Genomic DNA, 22974 nt, shown 5'->3' with positions numbered 1-22974 from the left:
ACTAATGTACCTATAAGCTAAGTATGAACACAAATCACTGTAGGTCTCTTGGAGTGGGCGAAAGCAGCTACGACAACATGGGTTTCCCACGCCGTTTAAATAACTACTAATCAGGAAGTCATATCGCGAATTAGCCTATAGTTGCACCTTGAGTGTTGTGGCAATTTTATAGATCTAATCCGATGTTTTCTCATCAACACAACCTGATCTAATTGACATGTACATTGCCCCGCAACAACGTTCATCTTAGACCAAATATAACCTTCCGCTGATAGCACATGATCATGTTTATCGGTAGTGGAATGGATAACCCAACGTAAGAAGCGTCACCGGATTGCGGGAGATTTCTTGGCCTGTGAGTTAGGCAAGGCAAACACCGTCAATGTGCTGCTTGCGGTAGATAGCAATGCGGCATTCGGTTCCATCGGGGTAGTTCTCGAGGGAGGACTTGAACTCAGGAAGGTCATAGAATGCCTTCAGGGCCGCAGTCGACTCCCAATTAGCGTAGTTGAGCATCATATCGCTGCCGTTGACGCCCCGGTGAAGTTGGGTTGAGATGAAGCCAGGCTGCTTCTTTGCCAGGTCGGCATCGATCTTCCAAGCAGCGAATGCCTCGTCCATTTTACCGGCCGGAATATGGAAAGTATTAACGAGCACGCAGGAGCCGGCCTCAGGGCATTCTTCGAGTTGCTTGAGCAGCGGAGTGCGAGGGTCGATATCGATGAAAGTAGCACCCATCTTGATGGTCTATTGAATGTTATTGAGGTTGAATGAAGAGCTGATGGATTGGTGTGATGATAGAGAGTTAATGATAACAGAGGCTTGTTTCTTGTCGCATGCCTGGGAATTTAAACAAATTGCTCCTGAATGCTGTTTGCGTCTTTACTCTGTCTGGTGCGGTGGCCTTGACCTCGATCCTTCTCATGGCACGCGGCACACCGGTGTGATCCCAGCGGGAACGGAGTACACTCTACCGACGGTTTGATTGGTCCACTGTCTGGATTATTATTATTCCGCTGTAGGTATAAGACTATTTACCGCTGGCTGTCTATTAAAAGGAATAATATAGGACGAAACATTATATTCAAGGCGTCCTAAGGGTTCACAATTTTACCAACACCCGCGTGAGAAGGAATAGTCCATACCTGACATTTTAGGGCTCCGTTTCCCTAACGGCTACGGGTCCAGACAACACTCTACCGTGAATCTGATTAGTTCTTTCTCTCAAATGCATTGGTTGACTTTGTCCTACCTTTCCGATAGGATCCATCAATCTTTCAACACTTGATTGCTACCCTGGTTTTGTTTGACAAGCCTTTTGGTCGGGCAGATCGCCCTTCTAGCGCTCAGAGTAGGATCATACTATTAGTGAGTATGGACAAAGTGATTCCAGAAGCAGGAAGCAACCATGGAATACGGAAAGAGGATTCGAGGATTGATATAGCTCTCAAGGGCTATCATAACACGATATATGTAGATTGACCCCTTTGGCTTGACAACTTGCGAATGGTGGGATTACTTTGTACAGAGCTATTGCGTTGTCTTCCCCGGTTTTCTGCGCTGTACCAACCTCATGTCCTCGGTCCAATTAGCGCTTCAACCTATACTACATCAATGTCAGCGAAGTGAGCGTGTGCTGATCTTGGAGTGTTCAAAATAATGGGTAGGAGGCGAGTATGACAGCCACCAGGCATAACTCCACTCAACGCCGTGTATTTGTATAGTAAGCCCTTCATTCTTACGGGTGTGTTCCATCACAACTCTACCATTGCTGTCGCCTACAGGTACTGTTTCAAGTCGACCTGGGAAGTGATAAGTAGGTTGACGCTTGGCAACAGAATTGACATGCATTATGTGTGGAAAGGATAACACAATGCCGCATCTCTTTCAACGCCTTCGTTCCTAGCTCAGGCCATGCATCTAAGCAGGTGATACAGCTATTTTATACACACTGATAAGACTTTGTGCTTATGAGCACATTAGGCATTTTCATTGTTGGAACTTCTAGGCTTCAGCTTCCGCCTTCACACCGATTCAGGAGGCTTGGTGACATTTGTCAACTTGTCCCTATATGCAGTCAATGCCTTTGATTTCAAAGCGAAAAAATGTGCAGGGAAAGAAAGATAGTTTACCCGTTCAGCTTCTTGATGAGCACACCGAGCCCTTCATGAGAATAGTCCTTGGAATTCCACATATCCTTGTGATACACGACCTTCTCATTAGGCTCTTTACCTTCAAGCTTAAGGCTAATAAGACTGTCTGCAATTTTAGACGCATGAATACCAGCAAAAGTGTACTTCTGTCGCTGCTTCCACACAAGCTCGTGCTCTGTCGACGAGGTGACCTCCGTAGCCAACGTCTCAGACTTGGCAAATAGTTTCGGGATACCATACCACTGGCCAGCTATCTTGTACCTATCGTCTGTCAGTAAATATTGCCCGCGAGTCCAGGTATCAACAAATACCGCGTGTCGCAATAACTGAACGGATCGTCGTAGATTGCCTTTTCGGCGTAGGCCTTCATGTCATCTTCGGAGGCGCTGCCACCGTAAAGGGCAATGATACTTTTCTGAATTGCCGCCCGAGCAGGGGAGATAGAGATGGATCTTTCGGGGTGAGGTACATAGTCTACGTCGCCATTCATATTCTTTGGTCGCTCGGGGTGTGGCTCGACGGCACTAGGGTCAGGGTGTGGGGATGTTGAAGATGGCATTTTTGGACTTAGGAGCCGAGAATGTCAAATATAGGTGACGTACACTCTAAAATGTAATAGATATAATAGACAGTATTGTATAATTAATGAATAGGGAAGGTGACCTTAGGTCAAACCCTGTAAATATGCAAGAGTTTCGAAAAGCATGACGTCACCCTAAGGTCACCTAAGTCAGTAACTTGACTCAAGCTGGCTTGGCCCTAAAAAGTGATTCGGGTTCGTGGCTATCTAAGCTTCTAACCCTAGATAATGATCCTGTTATATGAAGGGTGAAATCTAAAAGCATAGAGAAATAATCGATATGTCCTTCTACGCATGTCTGTCCCTTTTGTCGTTCTCGTAAGAATACAAGTAGCAAGAGTGACAAGACCAGAATGATATGTGATGGTATGCCAAGAAGTTGGGCTTAAATTGCCCTGAATCCAAAGTCGATTGTGAGCAGACTGCTTCACCGTTCTATATATGTATTATAAGTAGCTGTAATATATTTACATGGCCTAGATTTCATGACCAACACTTGATAATGACCCGGATGGGATGTTATTCGCAATCGCATTGGCAAGGAAGATCCAAGTTTTGACATCCAGAAATGCTTCTTTGACTTGGGTCCACTTTCATTGGGAGTTAAATTCATCATGTTCTTGGGTCTGGAAATGAGTGCATCAGAGAAGCTGCGTAAGTCATGGGTGCAAATGTTGGGCTTGGGTTTCACCCACCGTGCCCATTAAGTATTCCCTTCTTCCTCCGACAAAAAGGTCGCGTTCTCGGGAGAATTCAAAGAATAAATAGAGAGGAAAAGCACGCCCCATACAATAGTCACACCTCCAAAGATGATGTACAGGAGCCGCTATGGAGCGATAGACGTATGGGTATGTCTAAGCGCATAACTTAGCAGACCACCGAAAATGCCAAATCTAGGCGTCCCAGCAAACCAAACTACCGGTCGCAATGGTTACTGTCATCAGGTATACCACTTAGCTATACTCAGTCAGCCCCGTGAACAAATACAAAAATACACTCGAAGGACTAAAATGTGACGACGACGAGGCAAGGAGCCAGATTGGCACCATTGGCCGAGGAAAGAGGCTTGCCTTAGCACAGGGACCTGACTCCTTCTTTGTACCAGCACAATTTGTTTAAGTGGTGTATCACAGGCTGGGATATAGGCGATTGATTGGTTGTTCACAGTTTACTTTAAATCCTTTTGTTCTCCCTCGACAGTTGCAGGGTGGTCTCATCTACCCATCCTATACCATATCCCGTAGAGTGCTACAGGCCCATATTTTTAATATTAATTTGCCATATAGGCCATTGCGCAACAATAAGATATGCAAATTCTGTCATGGCCATTAGTTCGCGTCAATGACGCCTTGCAGCTTCCCGCGCAGGTCGCCTTGCAAATACTCGGCAGCCTTATCAGTCGACTGACCCCTAGAATGCATATTGCTTAATCAAAGAAAGTATGTTGAGTTATAAATGCATTAAGCCGTTTTATGTTTGCCGACCCTGAGCTAAGTAATGCCCTAGGTTAAAAAAGATTACATATTTGTGGACCTCTGCATCGACCGAGGCTAAATATAGAGTTGCGACCAGGGTGGGTCGAGACCAATTTTTGGGACGAGCGATGCAACTCTACCTAGGCTAGAGCTTAGGTCAAAGTATCTCAACGGCTGTCTAAGCCAACGGTTGCCTTGTATTGCTTGGGTGACCCCACGTCGAAAAACTAATCCCTTCAAGGAAGATTTGACCCTTTGTTCCTTAATGCCGGGATATTGTGCTTATTGCATATTGACGGAGCCGGACGGTTACTACTGAATTCGGAGCAATCATACTAATAGTGGTAACCAAGAACTAGGTACGATCACTGGGCAACGGAGTTACAAAAGATTGGTCAATGCTAGTATATTAGTAGGGATCACTTATATCTAAGACATTGGCAATCATACAGGCGTTGGTGACTGTCGATCCCTTAACACATGGCCCACCCAATACTTTGGGTCAGTTGTGACTAGTTTAATCATCGGGCTTTTGTTAGGAGAATTTCAATCTAACCTTCTCAACATCCAGAGATATATAAACTCTATTTATAAGGAAACCGTTACTACTTCCCTTTGTGGTAGTTAGTCATTGAATCCTAGTCGTCTATTTGGAGACTATCCTATTCCGTGATTGCAAGTAAGCTAGGCGGTCAATTGAAGTTAGCTTTCCGAAGAGATTGATTATCGGGCAGATCCTTTCTCGCGGCTACTGTTTCGCGGGCTTTGGGACAGCATATGGAAGTAGGGTTGGAGTTGAAGAAAAGGCTTGCGCTACTTGGCAGATACCTTCACTGAAAAGCTTGGTACATCTGTTTACCATTTTAAAATGAACCTACAAAGTAGCTTTTTGATCGTAATATGCACGTGAAAGGGTAGTGTCACAGGATCTACATTATGAGATAGATATCCTCAACGGGTATGGGCTGAGATAAAAGTCAAAAGGTCTACGAGAAGGAATGAAGTAAAGAAACAAGACGTAGTTATAATAATTAAAATTATGTAACATGTGAGATTGGGCCATTAGGCAGCCAGCTGCCTTGCCAGGTAGGTCTAGTCCTAAGTGTTCCTCGTTTCTCTTGTAGATCTTGCCTCTCCTGATTTCTAAGATTTTGAACCTGGAACCAAACAACCAATCGTCAGCAATACTCAAGGTAAGCCATGGTACCATGGATTCCGACTGGTTGCACATACTTTAGCAACTCTACCAAGTCTCATGCAGGCGCTGCGGGTCCAGCTCGCTATTCCGACTACTTCTGTCCTCGTGGGTCACCTCGATCCGGCTGGAGACTAAGATACTGCTGGCGACGGTCCCAGTCGGAGACGCAGGGTAGGTCTTCAAATTCTGCATCTTGACGTCGCCCACCATCCGTTCCTCACTCTCGGTCAACGTCAGGGTCCCCACTGTAGGATGCCCGCTAGAGGGCTTGCGGCGATTCCGACTCCGGGAGTCACCACCCCCACCACCGATGCTCTGGAAACCACTGGGATATTTGTGTGTCGGGTTTGAGTTGAACGCACTGCCGTAAACGCGCCCGAGCCAGGATTTGAACAGATGGAATATCATGGGTAGATTGGTCGTTATAACGGCGACGAATGTCTCGCGTGTACCCCATGCGCCGCTTAGCTCTGCGCCGTGGAGGGGGTCCTATAAGATAATGTGTGATTAGAACGATGGTATTGTGTACACGAACGAGCATGAGGGGATCACATACTACTAGGACGAAGACACTCTTCAGGGTGGCGCAAACCAGAACGAATACACCGGCACTGAGTACGACTGTAGAAGCGATCTTTTTTGCCAGTTTCAGTTTAGTGCTCCATAATACTGGAATTGGGATCGTTATTAAGTAGAGATCGGTGCTGACATTTGCGGCGAAGGAAACCCAAACTATCGGCTTGGAGATAGCAGCCTGACAGATATCTAGAAATCGGCGTGTTAGTATAACGTCAATGGTCCAGGGACGGAGTACTTCCTGCCAGGGTCCGGGTTGATCTGCCAGTATTTGTGAAGCGGTCGGCATGCCGCGAAAATTGTTACAATGCTCGCTATAAAAGTCCCGATGACGAGGGCAAAGCCAATATAAACTGGGACTCGATAGCGCCGGCCAAGACCATCCTACTCACTGTCAGAATGCTGTTCGAGACAGATTAGTCGTCGGATGTTATACCGTAAGTCGAACGTAAAATGCCAACATGGAGAGCTTGAGCGACCAGATCAACGCTGAGTATGTAGTCCACCCTGCGACCTGTATCTTGGATCCGATAATCCTATATGGCGGAATAGCCTTAGTCGTGACTGACATAACCCACTGTTGATGGAAATGGGACGCACCTAAATCGAAATTCGGGATCATCGACAGATAGTGCGGCGCGCTGGGCATCTGTCATACCATTGTTGGCTAGGCCATGAGCAACATTACCCACGCTATATGCGAGAGCTGTCTGCGCGGTATAGAATAGCTGCAACGATCAGTGTTAGTAGAGTAGTGGGCTTTTTGTGATCCATCGGCGACACGAACAATCCCGACCCAGATAAGGTAATCATCGGCTCGCAGATGCCTGAATCCCACAGCGCTTCCTCGGGCATACGTCCTGAGTATGGTCGCAGCGACGCCAATTGCATAGAGTGTCCAAGACTCAATTGCAGATTTGCGGAATGCTGCTTGAGCAGCCTCTTCTTCGGCGGCCCTTGTGACTATGTCAAATGTGATACCGGAGGACATCCTTGGATAGGAGATTTAGAAGGGCATTTTTGAAGAGAAACTACAAACAAGGCGTAAAACAGAGAGTAATCCGTCACTTTTAATTCTTTTTTTTGCTTTATGCTACACAAGGTTTCGCCATTCCCCCACTATAGGTTTGCGATATCGTTGTGTGTTGATGATAGAGCCCTACGAGGGTAGAACCACAACTACGGAGCCCTTATAAGACCAAGACCAATTTTTGTGATCAAGGGTCCGTTTGAGAAAGATTTGGGAGAAGACAACGTTATCTGCACCTCATCCGTTTAGGTTACCCGGGCTTCCGAGGGGTCCGATCAGTGAGCATGTAGTCCTATTGTTATGGCTAACTGTCCGACCAAGACCCGCAGCGGAGGTATTAGCATGATCTGGGTATGGGGATCCAACGTACTAAATAGGGGTACCACGGTCGACAGTTGGTCAGATGCTTAGGCTAGGCAGGGGTTGTAGAACGTATTACAACGTTTTTGTGGATCTTTCGCATGGCTAGAGAAAATGAGGTAGCATTCGCCAAGCATCGTCTCAGGTCTCCCACATGCTAGGGCACGAACACTGCATTAGCGTCAAACAATGGGCAATGAACTCATAATAAAAACCTAACAAAATGGACTCGTACATAAAAATAAATAATAGATAATAAGAATGTCACCCGCATCCTCGTGCAACGCACAAGGATTCAAGTCTAACTGAGCAAATTCTGACTGGTCACCTCGGCCGATCCGAACCATTTTTGTGACGGCAGGAAGCGGCTTTGCATCGTGGGCAATTTTTGGTCTCCCTCTTCTACAGTTTGTAGCATTTTGAGACTTTTCTTTTCACAATGCTTCGATTTAAACTGGAAGCGGTCACGGCTTTGGGCGCGTGGGCAATTGCCTCGGCCTGCGAGAATGTGCCTATGTCTAGCCATTGGATTAGAGGACTCTGTCCACGATCAAATGATGTGGAGGATCTGGGGATCAAGCTTTCGCCCACTGCCAAGGTCTATTGCCCAGGTTCGGAGGGCTTCGACGTGGCATCAACCCGGTGGTCTGTCTTAGACGCCCCCAAAGTGAATATCGTCGTAGTGCCAGGCACAGAAAACGATGTGGTCGAGACGGTATATTTCCTTTGCATTTCCCCCCAACCCCTCAAGACGGGCATGCAAAGCTGCCCGATTGAACACGACATATATTGGCAAGGAGTGAGACGCTAATTTGAACGGTTTAGGTGAGATTCGCGAACGAGAAGGAATTGCCCTTCCTTGCGTACAATGGTGCCCATGGTGCAATTACGACTCTTGGTAAGATGGACCATGGTATTGAAATCTTCCTGGATCAACTGAACACCATCGAAATCTCGAAGGATGGAAATACCGCAAAAATTGGTGGTGGAACTAAGTCCAAAGCCGTCATTGATCAGCTCTGGGCAGCAGGAAAACAGACAGGTGAGTCGAATCTAGCGAGTCGACCTGAAAGGATCGAGGATACTGACATGCGTATAGTGAGTGGTACATGCGAATGTGTCAGCTTCCTGGGACCTGCACTCGGTGGAGGCCATGGGTGGCTACAGGGGCACCACGGTCTCGTCGCGGATCAGTTCGTTTCTATGAATGTCGTACTCGCTGACGGCAGCTTTAAAGTACTCAATAAAAAGTCCGATCTCTGGTGGGCGATGAATGGTGCTGGCCATAACTTCGGTATCGTGACCTCCGTTACTACCAAGCTGTATGACATCGTCCACCACGACTGGGCAATCGAGACTCTCACATTCAGTGGTGACAAAGTGGAGGCTGTGTATCAAGCCGCCAACGACTACCTCCTGAAGAACGGTACCCAACCTGAGGGTGTTATCAATTGGTCTTACTGGTTGAATAACCCGGACGCCGACCCTGAAAATGTGTGTCTATCAATTCCCCAGACTTCTTGAGAGTTAACTAAACCCCATAGCCTGTCATTCTATTCTACATCATTCAAGAGGGAGTGAAAACAGTCGATTCAGCTTACACAAAGCCTTTCCACGATATTGGTCCACTCTCTAAAGAACCAAAGGGAGGAAGCTACACCGATCTTGCGGAGTGGACCGGCATCTCCCTGTCATCTCCACCTTGCCAAAAGGCCGGTCTTGTCAACCCCCGGTTCCCCAACTATCTCGAAGAATACAACGTCCCCGCCCAAAAGAAGGCATATGACATTTTCGCCAACGCGATCCGCGGAAGCTCACCATTCAACAACTCGATATTCATGTTCGAAGGGTATTCTATGCAGGGAGTAAAAGCAATCGACAGCAAGTCCAGTGCTTTTGCTTTTCGAGGCGAGAATATTCTCTCCGCTCCACTCATTACCTATGCGCCCGGCGGCCCGGAGCTTGATGAAAAGGCCTCCAAGTTAGGCAATGAACTTCGCCAGGTCCTCCACAGGGCCAGCGGACGTCCAGATGTGCGCGCATATGTCAACTATGCCTATGGTGACGAAACACCGCAACAATGGTACGGAAGTGAGAAGTGGCGCCAGGATCGCCTGCAGGCCTTGAAGAAGAAGTACGATCCGACGGGCAGGTTTAGCTTCTTCGCTCCAGTTGCATAAGGACACAATGACCATCCAGAACCCCGGTCGCCATCCTGTCGGGCTGATGTTATCCGTGTAGCCTTTGTGCATTGTGCGCACCATCGATCTTCCTTTTGTACATATTACTAGTCTCACAGGCACATTCTACCTAGCTTAATATATCCAGTTGGGGAGAGAGTATTCACAACACGACCTTCGTGCTATATGGTGTTTTGGTCGCGTGGTATTTACATATCCGCTATCTGAGCGCCAATTATAGATACTTCATAAGGGGCACAGTTACAACTCGCCGCTTTATTTCTACCATGGCCTTGTCACTTGTCTGCGTACCGCAATAATGAATGATTCATTGCCAGAGTAGGGAACGGACAACAATATACATAGTGAAGGAAATGTGAGCCTTGCATATCCTCCTCTCACCAAATACCAATGAAGCTAAAGGAACCGCACGCTTGTGATGCCAATTAGATAGAACGTCTTCGTCTTAAAGAAGCCTCATAATCAGAGAACAATTTCCTCCTGTCGCCGTCTAATCATGAGTTTCATCGTCGGATCCGAGTTTAATGAGAGACCATTTTTCCTTGCCCGGGGCACAGACCCATCAGCCAACTTGAATTCATACTTCAACAAGATATGGCACAACGCAATTTTGACCTCGTTGATGGCAAAAAACCGACCCGGACAAGCATGTCGCCCGAACCCGAAGCCCATGTGCTCCGGTGACGGAGACACAACTTGCGCAGAGGTCTCATGTCCAGGAACTTCGCGCAGCTTGAGGAACCGGTAGCCATCAAATTCGAGGGGGTTAGGGTATATTTCGGAGTCCCACATGCGCTCGCTGGATACGGACAGGAACGTGTCTTTAGGGATATAAGTACCATCGGACAACTTGAGGTCGGCCGTGGCAACCCGTCGCATAGAGACTAATGATTTCTTTCAGCTCTGTCAATCTCAGTTGAAAGCACCGAATAACACTTACCGATGCTGATCGGCTTCAGACGCTGACTTTCTTTCAGCACACTATCCATAAGTTTCAACTTATATAAAGTTGGCTTCTTCCACCCTTCTTCCTGCACTACCGTAATTACTTCTTCGCGTAGAGCTCGGATCAGCTCATCGCGACCGCACAGGTCATAGAGCACTTGAGTCAACATATCGGAGGTAGTGTGAATAGCAGCAACAGAAAATATTATCTGTCCGAAAGCGGGTTCATAAGAGCGACCCTTTGCGCATTCTTCCAACCATTCCATAGCATCGTTGTATCGTTCCGGTGTCTTTCCAGCCGAGATAGCAGCCTGTTTAGCTCTTCGTCTGGCGTCCAACACTGGCCGGATGATGTCTTGCGCTTCCTTCAATTCATCGCGTATCTTTCGACACGATGGGAGGAACCAGGCAACGATACGTCGGAAAGCCTTCGGCCACAGGCGTAATTCCTCAGCTGCCAAGAAAGAGTCGATAGTATAGTTCACTGTTATACGGAGCCAGTCCCGGTTGCGACATATCTGATCGCCCAAAAAGATCCTTGAAGACATCTGGGCGACGAGTTTCAAAACATTGGATTTAAGAGGGAACGCGTGCCAAGCTAGCCTATTAGCCTTTGGCCTCCTATCTCATATGGTGCCACAGGAGGAACCAAGTACAAGTGAGTTAAGTAGACCTACCAGTGTCATCCGTCCAATATGTCTGAAGTGCTACTGTTGTTTCATCAACGAGAGGCTGGGTAAGACTCCCTGTAGTATAATGTCAGATACCACTCTCGTGTACAAGCCACACCTAGCATCTCACCAAGGCTCTGCGTCAGCTTCATCCGCACGGCATTTTGAACAATCTCATCGTCGTTAGAACCCTGTTTGAAGGGCTCAAAGCCGGTTATATGGGCGTGGAAATCATTCGCGGTGTGGAGGCCAAAGCTCAATGAATCGTGACTTCGGAGCTCGTTGGCATATTTTGCATCGAGAACAACCCTCTTCCCAAGCTCCGTTACAATGCGGAAGGCTGGTGCCTATTTTATGCCAAAAATTATCGTTAATTGCTGGCCATGTTGGTCGTGGAGACACATACTTTTGCGAGCCCTGCTCTGATGAGAGTATGCGCGTCGGCGAGGAAGCGTTTTCGGGCGTTTGTGAATCGGAATTCCCATGGCTTTTTATCATTGACCAGCGGGAGGTTTGACTTTGAGGGGGAGAAATATAGCGCAATCGCTGCCACTGTCACAGTAATAAGGAGGGTGACAGAATTATTGGTCAATACTCCTTCTAGAATATTACCCAACATCGTGGATAGGCTATATGTTGAATTGCTGAAGCAGAGTGTCTATCTACCAATTGCAGACATCCCCATAAGACTTTATATAGGGACGACGCAGACCACGGCTATTAGTTATGCCTGTACTTGAAGCATAATAGATAATGCATTAACATCGTGCTCCTCTGGTAACACGAACGAATTTTCCGAGTCTCCGTCAAATGGGTTGCATGTATTACGCAACGAGAAGACGGAATATTGCCGTATAGTGTGGCGTATATTGCCAATACGCACAAGGTGACTCCGCATCAGGAGTTCTAGGCATGTATGAAAAATCCCATATTGTATGTAGATCTACTCCGTACACCCCGCATCTATTGGTGCAGATCCACAAGGCGATTGTCCTTGCACTGACCTCAGTGGTGCCCTGATGAGTGCATGGAATGCAGTACATCCCAAAAGAATGGCCCTCATTCGGCAACCAGAGGCTGGGGCACTGACTCAGCGTTAACCCTAAGTAAGCAAGAATCGACATCAAATTTACCGAAAGAAGGAGCAATGATTCAGCGCCAAACCGAGCGAAGTAAAGATCGGCCCCGTTATGCATCCCAACCAATTCTTGGCAATGATCTCAACTTGTTGTTCGGCTGAAGGAAGCCGAATGCTTCTTATTCCTTCCCGCCGGCACTCCTTTTCTGCACCGGTAATTCGATGAGAGATCCTACCCGGAAACACACCGCTTCAACATCCATCCCCTCCAACAACCCGGGATATTTCTCCATGAATTCCGGCGTGAGGCCCCACCCACTCTCACGCGTAAACACATCAAAAAACTCCCTTCTGATATGTAAATTGTCTTCGCCGTCGCGCTCTAGGATATCTTCACCCCAGGGCCACCGTACCTTCTGGCAACAAGACATATAGTCAAACACCTCTTTAAAGTCATACTTGTCCCAGTTCTGGATGAGGTTGGCCCGTATTTGTGGAAAGACAAGGACGTCTAGTCCGGAGGGATGATCGCGTTGCATCTGCAGCAGGATAGGCCGCAGAAACGACGGAATGTGGGAAAAGGCCGCGAGATTGGGGGTAACTAGCCATTTGCTAAAGACGTAGATGAGCCAGCCGCATGCCAAACGTTCCGGATCACGGATCGCCCGCACTCGGAGGGCCTGGCTGATTTTGTCGGCCAAGAAGTTTCGTCTTGTACCGTGTAACAAATCGAGCGGGGACGGTAGGGATGGACAGGCGGCGATTTGGTCTGGATGTGCCAGCCAAGGACATGTTGCGGCCGGTAGGGGGGTGGATATACGACCATACTCATTTATCGGGGTCAGGCACCAGGCTGGGATAGACTCTGGTGCTGTTTCACCAGGAAAGAGAGGACTGGCTGGGTTTGAATGAGAAGAGGGGAATCCCTGTGAGGGCACCCCGTCTCTCTTAATTCCACGGGTATTTAGTGGCTGCTGGATAGAGAGAGCTTTAGCTGGCGCATGAGCGGCACTCGAAGGATCAATGCGTATTGACGTCACGTCACCACCTAGGTAGGAGGAAACCTTGAGCGATGAAGATACTTGTTGATTTTCACCCTGAATGTGGGAACGTATTGGGTGTGGAGTGCTCTCATCCTGCTCCCACGAGGAGAATAAGACGCGGAGCCGTTCCTGGCGCTCGCGCAACATTTGGTTCTCGCGCTGTAGATTTTCCATTGCCGCCATCATATGTTGCACCCAGTTAGCTCCATGGTGTCTTTCACAGTAAGTCACGCGATCTTCCAGAGCTTTTATACGGACTCCGCGTTTTTCTCTGGCAGTTTTTTGGGCCTTCCTATCACGCATACGCTTTCTCTCCGATGCTGAAATAGTGTGGTTGGTCCGGGGTGATTCCATTGGTGTGCGAGATTGATTCGTGATTAAATTTTGAGGACGTATTGACCGGTTCGAGTTCGACTAGTTCGTAGCACGTGTTAGCGTACTACTCTTGTTGCTGAAGGCTATTGTGAATCGCGTAGGCAAATATTAGTTTCCACTATATATATCCACAACCCATGCTCACGAGTCGTCATGCATATCCTGACTACCGTAGGTTGTAAGACTCTGGCACCCTCGCGAATCTTAGAGTATATCGAAATGCGTATCTTGGCATGTTACCCAACTGCCTACAAATGCCGGCCCTGATGGGGACGATCCCAAACATGTACTCTGATTATAGTGACACGTGATCTGAGTGACTGAGGCAACCAACCGTGCTAGCTGTCTCTTAGGTCGGCAGACCCACCTGCCCTTCGGCGTGTTGGTTGGTTGGTCTGCCTCACCGCAACGCAGAAGATGGAGCTATTCAGGCTTCTCCTATAATCAACTTAAGCATTTACATACAGAATCTGGGATTCTGCCACCCCTAAATCTTTTCAAAGTGGCTGCCTGTTGGACGGCGCGTATAACGGCGGTATATACTTAGATAAAAATAAATGGTGAACCGTTCTGGAATGCTCAGGCTGTGTTCTATCCATCGCTGTCTCAGTCGTTTTGTAATTTCTTTATTTAGTGATGGTACATCACCACGATCTTGCCTACTATACGCCTGGCTGTTCTCATTAGGGCTTCTTTGACTGAAGCAACTCAACTAATATTTGAAATTCAATAATTTCCTTAAGGACCCGCTTTGAGCCAGTGCGAATCCAAAATCAATCACTCTTCATCTGCATCCCAAATCTGGATTGAAGCAGGAGGGAGGGCCTCGCCCTCTGAATCCTTGCCTTGTAACCATGCTTCTTGAAATTTCTGCTTATAATCATCGGTGCCGGCAGATGAGTCGACATCAACTCTGAGAAACAAAGAAGACACATTAGCTAGATATTAGGTGACGAACGAGGGGGGAATTTCCTACTCGACACTATACATCGGAGGAAAGATCCGGGGTGCAGGTAAGTTATGGCCGCCGGAGGCACCGGCTTGATGGGCGATTTCCAGGACAGTACCATCACTGGATGTGTTAAGAAAGGACTTCTTGTGAGAGGTAATTGAATGGACTCACTCAGTGCCAGGAAGACCTCCAAGGTAAGGAGCAGGGTTTTGAGTTCGGATCATGAGTTGCTTAAAGAAAGGAGTTAGTCCAACAGTTACATGCTTGACAAGATCAGGGATCATACGTAGTGCTTCAGATATTGATTATCTGGTTAGCTAAGGTGTTTTATCTTAAATTATGGAATTGATTGTGACCTACAGGCATTTTGGTGGTTGGATGAGAGTAGTATCAGTCACAATTTGATATTATATTGTGCTTCACATTTGATGGGCGATTAGAGCAGGAAGATTGTGGGAATCATGGGTTTATTTATACCTTTGATTCCATTCTACTGATGATTTTCTCTCTTCGTGTATCTTGTCCAGAAACTATACGGAAGGGGCCCGGAAGTTTGGAATAAATTATACTTTTACTAAACTCCGGCGATGCATCTCCATCTGAAAGGAATGCCATCATGATTTCTACATTCAGGTACACTATTTCCGCACCCAGGAAGTTCTAGACCAGTCTTTGATTATTTCATTCTTGTACAGTATTATGCTATTGTGCGCTATCACTATAGACCCCGGCGTCATTTCCATTTATGATGTCATGGCTGCCATTTTAACTTAAACAATGCAAGTGTAAGAAATCCGTGCTTAGCAATAGGGAAGCTTATACTCGAGACACAGCTTTCGATGTTATAGAAAACAATGTCACTTAACATTCCATCCAAATTTTACATAGCTGAATTCGAGTCTTATGTGGGGAACAAAGAACAGAACAATGAGTCAATGACGTCACGACCATCGCGATCAAAAGTCGAATTAAAAATCATACAAGTATATTCGCAGGCCAATTCTAGACCTCATTCGGGAGAATAAATACCTGGTTGACAGCTTTATAGCGTAGATAGCCCCACATAATATGATTCCCGCTGTCAACTCTAATCTGACAATGAAATGACACGTAGGTCTGATGCTAGACACAGCGTTTCTAATTGAGGTATGTCCATATGGTCCTCTCATTGCAATGGTATATTCTATACAGTTAAATTATATCTATATGTAATGCGGGTTAAATCTGTGCTGCTTATAAGCAATCTCGCGCGAAGAAAGACACAATAATGTATGGGCGATGGCCAGCCATTGACTCGCGCGCTTATCTGGATGCAATATTAAAGATAACAAATAAAATGCTTCCCATCGTTAGTTCCAGAATGTAGTTTTGTTATCATGATATAACTCTAGTGGAGATTTGTGAAGAACTTTCGGCCAATACCATGGATCTAAGCTGTCTGCAAGGATTATTCACCGTCCGCAAACGTCCATCATTTATACCGGCGGGAAAGTCTTTTTCCGCCATCCAGGAATTAAGCATTTTTATTTTTTTTTTCTCTTTTGTCTGAGATTACAGTAAATTTAAGGGACTTGTCTTCTTGCTGCTATGTCTTGCTTACAGAAACTAGATACGTAGTCATTGAGAAGAAAATATTGCTCCAAAAGCTACTGTTTGATTGTTTCAGTAACCCTAACTCTACCCTGAGCTAAGCCATCTTGAGATGCCTTTTCGAAGTATAATTGCCTTTATCGTAAAGTTACCAAACCAGTTGCGTTAAGGTGAGGAAAACAAACCTACACACCGCAGGGCGCGTGAGTCAGCTGACCCCAAGGGTGGCGATTGATAGTTTGACGTTTGTATAGTTTGTTCACGTTATGTTGAAAAGCTATCGACTATTTTCATTGTCTCCTTCACAAGAGTGATAGCTCTCGCCCCGTTGACCCACGACTAGGTGTGGAGTATCAACTGCTTAGGCCACTTGGTGATAAGATCGATCTATAGCTGGAGCTTACTTATTTACTAGTGTATGTCATCGCATTGTTCCAAACAAACACCGAAACCTGCAGACTATGCGCTGGTGACAATCTCTGTCCGTAGATCTTCTGGCCAGCGAGCAGCATCATGGCCATTGCTCCTTGTTCCAACATTGAACCGAAGATCCACTTGTTTATCACCGAAGCTGAGCACAGGTCGAACCACCTTGAAGTAACGATCGACCGCCCCAGAATACCGGATCTCGAAGAAGCGTGGCTGGAACAGTTGTGCACCGCTGTTCAGCATGAGTGACTTCATCATACGTGGAATGGTGGCGGGCATATTGTCGTTATGGCGGAAGGCGAGCCGGTTGTGTCGCTGCCAGACATCCTCCCAGACGGACGGGGGATAGACTCCCACGCTGTTCACCAGCCACTGAGAGTAGTAGTTCAGGGCGGTCTGTCTCATGTTAAAAACCAGCTCTCTTAAGAGTGAAATCGGGGAGAATGGAAAATGGAGTGTTGACTTACATCCATGAAGAAAGATCCACCCTTGTTGCCCCTTTCAATCAGAGCGTTGATGACTCCGCAGACGCCCATAACCCCGGTGCTGTGGGGTGTGTTAAGGAATTTCAAGGAAGGGCGTGAGGCATTGGAGTTTCTTACCAGTAGTCCGAATTAGGGAAGACGGGTGTAACCGCTTCATCGTGACCCGTGGCACGGCCATACTCGAGGGAGACACCACAGTTCTGATAGTCATGTTAGTTAGTGGCCCTGACTGCTCACGGGCTAGATTACCACTTACCGCATCACTGATTTGCTGCCATCCACTCCGATGCTGCCAGGGACCATGCCAGCCGTAGCAATTTTCACGAGCATACACAAGGCCGAATGGCCGGTCCTTGACAAGTTCAAGCACAGCATCCCTGCCGAATCCAAGCTTTTCCATCACACCCGGTCGGTATCCATCCAACACGACATCAGCCTCGAGGATAAGCTTGCGTAGAGTCTCCTTCCCCTCGTCTGTCTTTAAATCAACGGAACAATTCCACTTTCCCCAGTTCAAGTCGGCGTGTAGAGCATATGCATCTACGACGCCTGGGCCAGTTACACGCATCACACTCGCGCCAAGCTCGGCCAATCCCTTCGAGATACTTGGGCCAGCAATGACGCGACATAAGTCGACGACTTTAAGACCAGCCAGGGGGCGAGCTACACCTGTGTCTGAGACTGCCTTCCACCACCCGGGCTTCTGAGCGTCGTTGGGGACGTGGTTAAGCTCATAGAGACCAACGTGAGCGTTAGCCTTCCCATGTTCACTTGCTTTGTATTCGTCTCTGGAATAGCAGATTGTCCCAGCCTGTCGGTACTTTTCATTCATAAGTTCGTCTAGGTCTGCAGCTGTGTGTTGCTGTACACGTTCTTGGATAGCACTCATTGCATCGGCGGTCGAGGAGGCTTCGCGGTCAGGGTCTAGACCCAGTGCTGTCGAGGAGGGGGTAGCGTTCATACTACCTGTTAGCAATTAGCCCCCAACTCGTCGCCTGAACCATTTCGTTAAGGTTAGGTAGTGATTACCGTGGACATGATAGCACCTCCCATCCTTCGTCTTGTAGATATTGGTGATGGCTGAGCGGTGAGGGGTTTCTTGTCCAAAATTACTTCCTGGACTGGGGAATATCGATACGATACGCTGGATTGGAGACATATGTTGGTTCGCCGCTTTTCCATTCTCGTCGACCACGTCAATAAGGAGAGTCGACATGACGAACAGCGTGGCATGGTCACTATAATGAGGTTAGCCAACCGCATATTGAAACATCGTATGGTAGTCCACAACTGCACCATGCACACGCCGCTATCTAAGAGACATACGAATCTACGAAGACGCAAGAGAAAAAAAAAAACAACGCGAGGTCTATGAAATGCTGCACTCACGTATCAATCTCAACTTTCACTGGACCTTGGTTATACTTCGCCTTCAATAGAGCGTTGATCCAGAGGGACTCAAGGCCCTTCAGTGCCGAAATACTCTCAGCAAAGCGCCAGTTGATGGGAATATTGGGGTTTGCATTTCCTGTGAATGTGACGTAGTCTGCGATAGAGGATGCATCGCTGGGGATGTTCGATGTGAGCAAAGGGTTCTGTAAGATACCCTTGCGCAGAAGTTGGGCGGCTTCTATGGGGACTGAGTATGTCATCTTCCTTTCCGTCTGCTAGTTAGGTGTGGTTTCTTTTGAGAGGGGTCGAGGATATATAATGCGGGGATGTTTTTATTCCTCGGCGTACCCTTATGCAGGGAGCATATGCATAAGCACTAACCAAAGCGCTGCGTAAGTGCTCCACTAAACATTGGCCAAGTGGGTCCTTCGGGTCTTGCGGCGGGCAGCGAGATCAATGGTACGGTCAAGATGATCTCTGAAGTAGGTAAGGAATGGGTGTCTGCGAAGCCTGCCTGAGCCCTTCGTGCGTCTGTAATAATCGGTCGTAAGGAGAAGAAAGATAAATTTATACGTCAGAGGCCCACCTAGAGAGTTAAGATTAACCCATTGACTGAGGCTCAATCCTATGGTGCCCTGGAGTACAAGTAGCAAAATATAAAATTACCCCTTGTGCAAAATGCTATGCAAGGTCTATCAGCATAGGTAGGATGTTTCTGGTCTCCGTAAAGAAGAGGTTATATTAATCCGTTGCCGCTTTGAGGGGTCATGGAGTCTGAACCCAACTCTCGTGATATTCTACAGTTAGTCACAACAATGACAGGGAGACAGGAGATTCGTATTGGAAATTGGTATGTCTATATCCATCCGATGCAATATTAGGCCAATAGCTGACACCTTCTTAGCTCTGGTGCTGCCGGCGATGGCCCCGGCCAAATTTACCGTTTGGCCACTGAAGGTCCACTGGACGCCGTGTTTGCCGATTATCTAGCTGAAGCGAAACAAGGTGGCATGTGTTGACGGCGACAATGTTACAGCAGAAGTCGAGGCCGCTCAGAAGGCTGGCACAGCTGAACAGTTCCCTCACCTGGACATTGACGGCCAAGATCTGAGCGCATCAGAGAATCGTGTTGTGTCAGCAAACGCGTATACTGGTGCCAAGGGAATCGTTGCCACACTGAGTGCATGAGCCAAAATAGTTATGTGTGGTCGGTGCTGTGATGCCTCTCCGGTCATCGGTCTCGCTTCTTGGTCAGTGTTCTTCATGCATGGTGGGGAGATTATAAACCACTGACCTCGATTAGGTGGCACGGTTGGTCTGACATGGACTATGACGGACTCGCTGGAGGGCTGATTGCTGGGCACTTGACAGAATGTGGCCCTTATACAACAGGAGGTAATTTCTGGGGCTTCAAGTCCATCCCCAATCCTGTCCGAGTGGGATATCTCATAGTGGAGGTATATGATGACGGTAGCTCTGTTATTACTATGCACCCCGGAAGCAATGGCGCTGTTGCAGTCGACACCGTCAAGGCTCAATTGGTCTACGAAGTCCAAGGACCAAACTATCTCAACCCCGACGTTGTAGCTCACCTTGAAGACATAAGGATCGACCAAGATACCACAAATCGGGTACGTGAGACCAGCGTGAAGGGAGGCCGGCCACCCCCAACAACCAAGCTTGCCGTTTGTGGCTTTGGAGGTTACCAGGCTGAGATATGCACGTTTGCTGTTGGACTTGACATCAAGGAGAAGGTTGAGCTTCAGCGAAAGCAAATCCTGGACTATCTAGATCAGTCGCTCTTCTCAACTATTGCTATCGATGCGTATGGAAGCGTGCCTGAGGATCCCAAATCACAGAAGGAGACGGCAGTCATGATTCGTCACTTCGTCCATTATCGATGGCTTTACCGAGAGCTTTGGGGAATTTGTGCGTGCACGGCAGGTAGAGATTCCGGTGCAGTTCTTGGAGAGGCCTTGGTTATAGTAGGAAGACACGTATAAGGTCATGGTTTGATGAGATGCTCATAACTTGATATTATTCTATTGCAGTGCAATATTAAAGAAATGAGAATTTCCCCGTCAAGTAAATGCATCATTCTGCATACAATCCATGTTCCGCTACATGACGCAGCACTTGGACCTGGATGAAGGAGGAGTCCCGGTGCGTTCTACTTTCTCGGTGTCATATCCAATTTCATTCTCATCCATTCCGACCGTCTCACACCTGATTTCAAATTCGTCTTGGTCCTCATACTCCCTGCGTGCCTGCTTCTGCTCTTCAATCCTTTTCTTATTTGCCATTTCAAGCTCTTTCATCATGGTCTCTTCCTCCACAGCGTCCTCAGCGTCCTTATCATACTTCTCCCATTCGATATGTTGCCTCGTACTGCCACGAGTAGGCCTGGAATACTCGACCCCGGTCTTCTCTCCATCTTCATCAAAAATGTAATCCTCCTTGCGGTAGGGGTCCCATCCAATCTCTCGTCCATCTTCGTCGGAAATACGGTTCCAGTACACCATTCCAAGCTCCTTTCGGTTTTCATCGAAAACTAATTCCTCCTTAGAGATCGGCACCCATTGAATGTCTCCGTTTTCATCACGAGCCATATGCCACCTTTCGTAGCCAATTAGTTCTTGTTTGTCATTGTACAAAACCTTCATTGACTCTTCACGAGCGGACATTCTCTCGGTCTGTTTGAGCGGCTGCAATGGGCTTGTTAGTTTTCATTCAACACAACAGTATCTAGGTTAAGCCACATACCGGGTACCAGAATGGTCGGATGGTACGAAGTCTGAATCTAGCTCCACCATACGCTACGACGAGTCCCTGGTCACTCTGTACGAATTGAGAATCCCAAACGTCATTGAGCGGCGCTCTTCTTACATACCTCTGTGGCTTGAAATGATTTCCAGCCCTTGGATTCAAGCTTCTTAAGCGATGATCCACTACCTCCAATCTTACCAACATCGGTGGCTCCAACGCCCAGCCCCGCGCTGGTATTGCGATGGAAAGCGCTGTTCATTTTAATCGCACATTCCGGGGTGGACCATGTGGTGTGGATCACCCATAGCCCATAGTCTCGAATTTCATCGCCGTAGTTGGACTTCATCAGAATCTTGCCATTCTTCTTCACCCAGTCGCTGATAAGCCTGCCGGAGCCACCCTCGAGTCTCTGATTCTGGACCGCTTCGGTAGTAACCAGAGCTGCTGTCCCAGACGAACCCCTCTTGTTGCTCGCATTAGCCTCCGCTTCCACTGGAGCGGCAGCGAGCATGCCTGACAACCCGCCCTTGAGTCCGAAGCTTGATTCCGCTTCAGTACCTGAGGATACGTCGTTCCACATGGATTCAGTGGGGACATCATAGGAAAGCACTTTACCGATGCCCTTAAAACCAATATCATGCCGATCTCCTGGCTGTGAAAGATCCGTGATTTGGTTCCAAATCCCATATTTGTCAAAATATCCAACTGAACCAGGGTGAAGCTTGCTATACCTCTGAGGGTTGTACAGATAATGTTCAGGGCCGTTGTGCTTCATAAGCTCGGCATACTCCTCAGGCATAGTTGGGTCAGGCATATTGAAGATTGATAAAGGAGGGCAGCGATTCCTGAAATAAAAAGGCTGAGATGTACATTCTGAGAAGGGTGATCGAGTGAAATAAATTTCTGACCAGCCCGATGGGCTATGGGGCTGATAGCTGAATGAATCGGTCTGAGACGGCATCTGATGAAGATCGGCCCGCTCAGTGATGGGTCTCGTCGCCAAGGGACCCATATCTATCATTCAGTCATTTGATGAGAATGAGATATGTCCCGCTGAGAAAGGTTCATGGGTTTGTTGATCATCGCGCTATGACCGTCGTCAATGAAAAAGAAAATCCGGCAAAGAAAACAAGAAACAGGGAAAGGAAAATGAATGCGAACTATAAGAATAGAACAATACGAAAGATACGAGATAACGTCCCTAGAGTGCGTGAAAGTCAGGTGCTTGAAACACTACGTTCTTTTTCTTTTTCAAATTTTTTTTTTTTTTCCTTTTCCCCAAGGTTCTCCTCCGGGGACTTTGTTTACCGAGATATGAGGTGAAAAGATTGTGTTGACCCTTGTTGAGGGGTTCGCTTAGATATTACTGATTGGAGCTATGAGAACCACAATGACAATGGTGATGGCCCTATTAGATTTTATATATTGTGTACATCTGTCAGCGGGCAAAAATTCGTAGAAGGAAATGATATACAAAGAAACACAAAGAGATCAGTATGAATTTTTCGCACCCAGCCATAGTATGTGTACTGTCGACGATCGGGTCGAAAGGTGGGTCATACTTCAGCTCGCCGGCCCACAAATGACATAAAAGAGGTGCTCAAATGGAACTGACAGGTTGATTATGAAAATGAACGGTGGGTTCTACAGATTTAGCGCCCCATTAGGCTTATGG

At 47.4% G+C, this 22974-nt stretch overlaps 10 protein-coding genes across 10 annotated transcripts; 2 read left to right on the top strand and 8 right to left on the bottom strand.

Annotated features, from left to right (window-relative positions):
• Nucleotides 1-269: 269 nt before the first annotated feature.
• Nucleotides 270-900, bottom strand: BDV27DRAFT_119125 (antibiotic biosynthesis monooxygenase family protein). The gene has a single exon (XM_032064786.1). The coding sequence runs from the start codon at nucleotides 736-738 to the stop codon at nucleotides 361-363; it is 378 nt and encodes a 125-aa protein (XP_031933949.1). The 5' UTR covers nucleotides 739-900; the 3' UTR covers nucleotides 270-360.
• Nucleotides 901-1905: 1005 nt separating this feature from the next.
• BDV27DRAFT_119124 (uncharacterized protein) lies at nucleotides 1906-2761 on the bottom strand. The gene is made up of 3 exons (XM_032064785.1): nucleotides 2465-2761; nucleotides 2133-2414; nucleotides 1906-2067 (listed from the first exon to the last, which is right to left on the bottom strand). Exons 1-3 carry the CDS (start codon nucleotides 2710-2712, stop codon nucleotides 2025-2027), a joined length of 573 nt encoding a protein of 190 aa, XP_031933948.1. The 5' UTR covers nucleotides 2713-2761; the 3' UTR covers nucleotides 1906-2024.
• A 2690-nt stretch (nucleotides 2762-5451) lies between these two features.
• On the bottom strand, nucleotides 5452-6973 carry BDV27DRAFT_165021 (uncharacterized protein; the record flags this gene model as incomplete). Its single annotated transcript, XM_032073812.1, has 6 exons — nucleotides 5452-5895; nucleotides 5963-6171; nucleotides 6289-6366; nucleotides 6419-6489; nucleotides 6583-6710; nucleotides 6770-6973. 6 exons carry the CDS (start codon nucleotides 6971-6973, stop codon nucleotides 5452-5454), a joined length of 1134 nt encoding a protein of 377 aa, XP_031933947.1.
• A 676-nt stretch (nucleotides 6974-7649) lies between these two features.
• BDV27DRAFT_669 (FAD-binding oxidoreductase) lies at nucleotides 7650-9645 on the top strand. The gene is made up of 4 exons (XM_032077258.1): nucleotides 7650-8087; nucleotides 8198-8414; nucleotides 8472-8866; nucleotides 8917-9645. Exons 1-4 carry the CDS (start codon nucleotides 7812-7814, stop codon nucleotides 9550-9552), a joined length of 1524 nt encoding a protein of 507 aa, XP_031933946.1. The 5' UTR covers nucleotides 7650-7811; the 3' UTR covers nucleotides 9553-9645.
• A 333-nt stretch (nucleotides 9646-9978) lies between these two features.
• On the bottom strand, nucleotides 9979-11808 carry BDV27DRAFT_165019 (cytochrome P450; the record flags this gene model as incomplete). The annotated part of the gene is made up of 5 exons (XM_032073811.1): nucleotides 9979-10457; nucleotides 10514-11116; nucleotides 11196-11264; nucleotides 11320-11536; nucleotides 11596-11808. The coding sequence occupies 5 exons, from the start codon at nucleotides 11806-11808 to the stop codon at nucleotides 10036-10038; spliced, it is 1524 nt and encodes a 507-aa protein (XP_031933945.1). The 3' UTR covers nucleotides 9979-10035.
• A 569-nt stretch (nucleotides 11809-12377) lies between these two features.
• BDV27DRAFT_140098 (uncharacterized protein) lies at nucleotides 12378-13664 on the bottom strand (the record flags this gene model as incomplete). The annotated part of the gene is made up of 3 exons (XM_032069590.1): nucleotides 12378-12408; nucleotides 12544-13315; nucleotides 13379-13664. 3 exons carry the CDS (start codon nucleotides 13662-13664, stop codon nucleotides 12378-12380), a joined length of 1089 nt encoding a protein of 362 aa, XP_031933944.1.
• Nucleotides 13665-14177: 513 nt separating this feature from the next.
• BDV27DRAFT_119119 (uncharacterized protein) lies at nucleotides 14178-15109 on the bottom strand. The gene is made up of 5 exons (XM_032064784.1): nucleotides 14998-15109; nucleotides 14924-14929; nucleotides 14809-14867; nucleotides 14662-14757; nucleotides 14178-14598 (listed from the first exon to the last, which is right to left on the bottom strand). The coding sequence occupies exons 1-5, from the start codon at nucleotides 15001-15003 to the stop codon at nucleotides 14463-14465; spliced, it is 303 nt and encodes a 100-aa protein (XP_031933943.1). The 5' UTR covers nucleotides 15004-15109; the 3' UTR covers nucleotides 14178-14462.
• Nucleotides 15110-16307: 1198 nt separating this feature from the next.
• On the bottom strand, nucleotides 16308-18793 carry BDV27DRAFT_165014 (CoA-transferase family III domain-containing protein; the record flags this gene model as incomplete). Its single annotated transcript, XM_032073810.1, has 6 exons — nucleotides 16308-17052; nucleotides 17124-17202; nucleotides 17259-17341; nucleotides 17398-18103; nucleotides 18143-18379; nucleotides 18531-18793. 6 exons carry the CDS (start codon nucleotides 18791-18793, stop codon nucleotides 16687-16689), a joined length of 1734 nt encoding a protein of 577 aa, XP_031933942.1. The 3' UTR covers nucleotides 16308-16686.
• A 555-nt stretch (nucleotides 18794-19348) lies between these two features.
• On the top strand, nucleotides 19349-20536 carry BDV27DRAFT_151714 (acyclic terpene utilization AtuA family protein; the record flags this gene model as incomplete). The annotated part of the gene is made up of 4 exons (XM_032071404.1): nucleotides 19349-19383; nucleotides 19438-19538; nucleotides 19570-19678; nucleotides 19837-20536. 4 exons carry the CDS (start codon nucleotides 19349-19351, stop codon nucleotides 20534-20536), a joined length of 945 nt encoding a protein of 314 aa, XP_031933941.1.
• Nucleotides 20537-20653: 117 nt separating this feature from the next.
• BDV27DRAFT_140096 (uncharacterized protein) lies at nucleotides 20654-22113 on the bottom strand (the record flags this gene model as incomplete). Its single annotated transcript, XM_032069589.1, has 3 exons — nucleotides 20654-21238; nucleotides 21297-21371; nucleotides 21424-22113. 3 exons carry the CDS (start codon nucleotides 22111-22113, stop codon nucleotides 20654-20656), a joined length of 1350 nt encoding a protein of 449 aa, XP_031933940.1.
• Nucleotides 22114-22974: the final 861 nt, after the last annotated feature.

Source organism: Aspergillus caelatus (assembly GCF_009193585.1).
Source record: "Aspergillus caelatus strain CBS 763.97 unplaced genomic scaffold BDV27scaffold_1, whole genome shotgun sequence".
Classification (NCBI taxonomy): Eukaryota; Fungi; Ascomycota; class Eurotiomycetes; order Eurotiales; family Aspergillaceae; genus Aspergillus; species Aspergillus caelatus.
The sequence above is the reverse complement of the archived record's forward strand: the minus strand, read 5'-3'. Positions and strand labels throughout refer to the sequence as shown.

Bases quoted from the DNA above. Each gene is read 5' to 3' on its own strand.
- BDV27DRAFT_669 (XM_032077258.1), top strand. From the start codon at position 7,812: ATGCTTCGATTTAAACTGGAAGCGGTCACGGCTTTGGGCGCGTGGGCA. The intron at 8,415-8,471 runs GTGAGTCGAATC...ACATGCGTATAG, and splicing joins GGCAGCAGGAAAACAGACAG to TGAGTGGTACATGCGAATGT. The intron at 8,867-8,916 runs GTGTGTCTATCA...TAAACCCCATAG, and splicing joins CGGACGCCGACCCTGAAAAT to CCTGTCATTCTATTCTACAT.
- BDV27DRAFT_119124 (XM_032064785.1), bottom strand. From the start codon at position 2,712: ATGCCATCTTCAACATCCCCACACCCTGACCCTAGTGCCGTCGAGCCA. The intron at 2,415-2,464 runs GTATTTGTTGAT...GACAGACGATAG, and splicing joins TTCAGTTATTGCGACACGCG to GTACAAGATAGCTGGCCAGT. The intron at 2,068-2,132 runs GTAAACTATCTT...GACTGCATATAG, and splicing joins CTCATCAAGAAGCTGAACGG to GGACAAGTTGACAAATGTCA.
- BDV27DRAFT_119125 (XM_032064786.1), bottom strand. From the start codon at position 738: ATGGGTGCTACTTTCATCGATATCGACCCTCGCACTCCGCTGCTCAAG.
- BDV27DRAFT_119119 (XM_032064784.1), bottom strand. The intron at 14,758-14,808 runs GTGAGTCCATTC...TAACACATCCAG, and splicing joins GGAGGTCTTCCTGGCACTGA to TGATGGTACTGTCCTGGAAA. The intron at 14,599-14,661 runs GTAGGAAATTCC...TTTGTTTCTCAG, and splicing joins CCTCCGATGTATAGTGTCGA to AGTTGATGTCGACTCATCTG.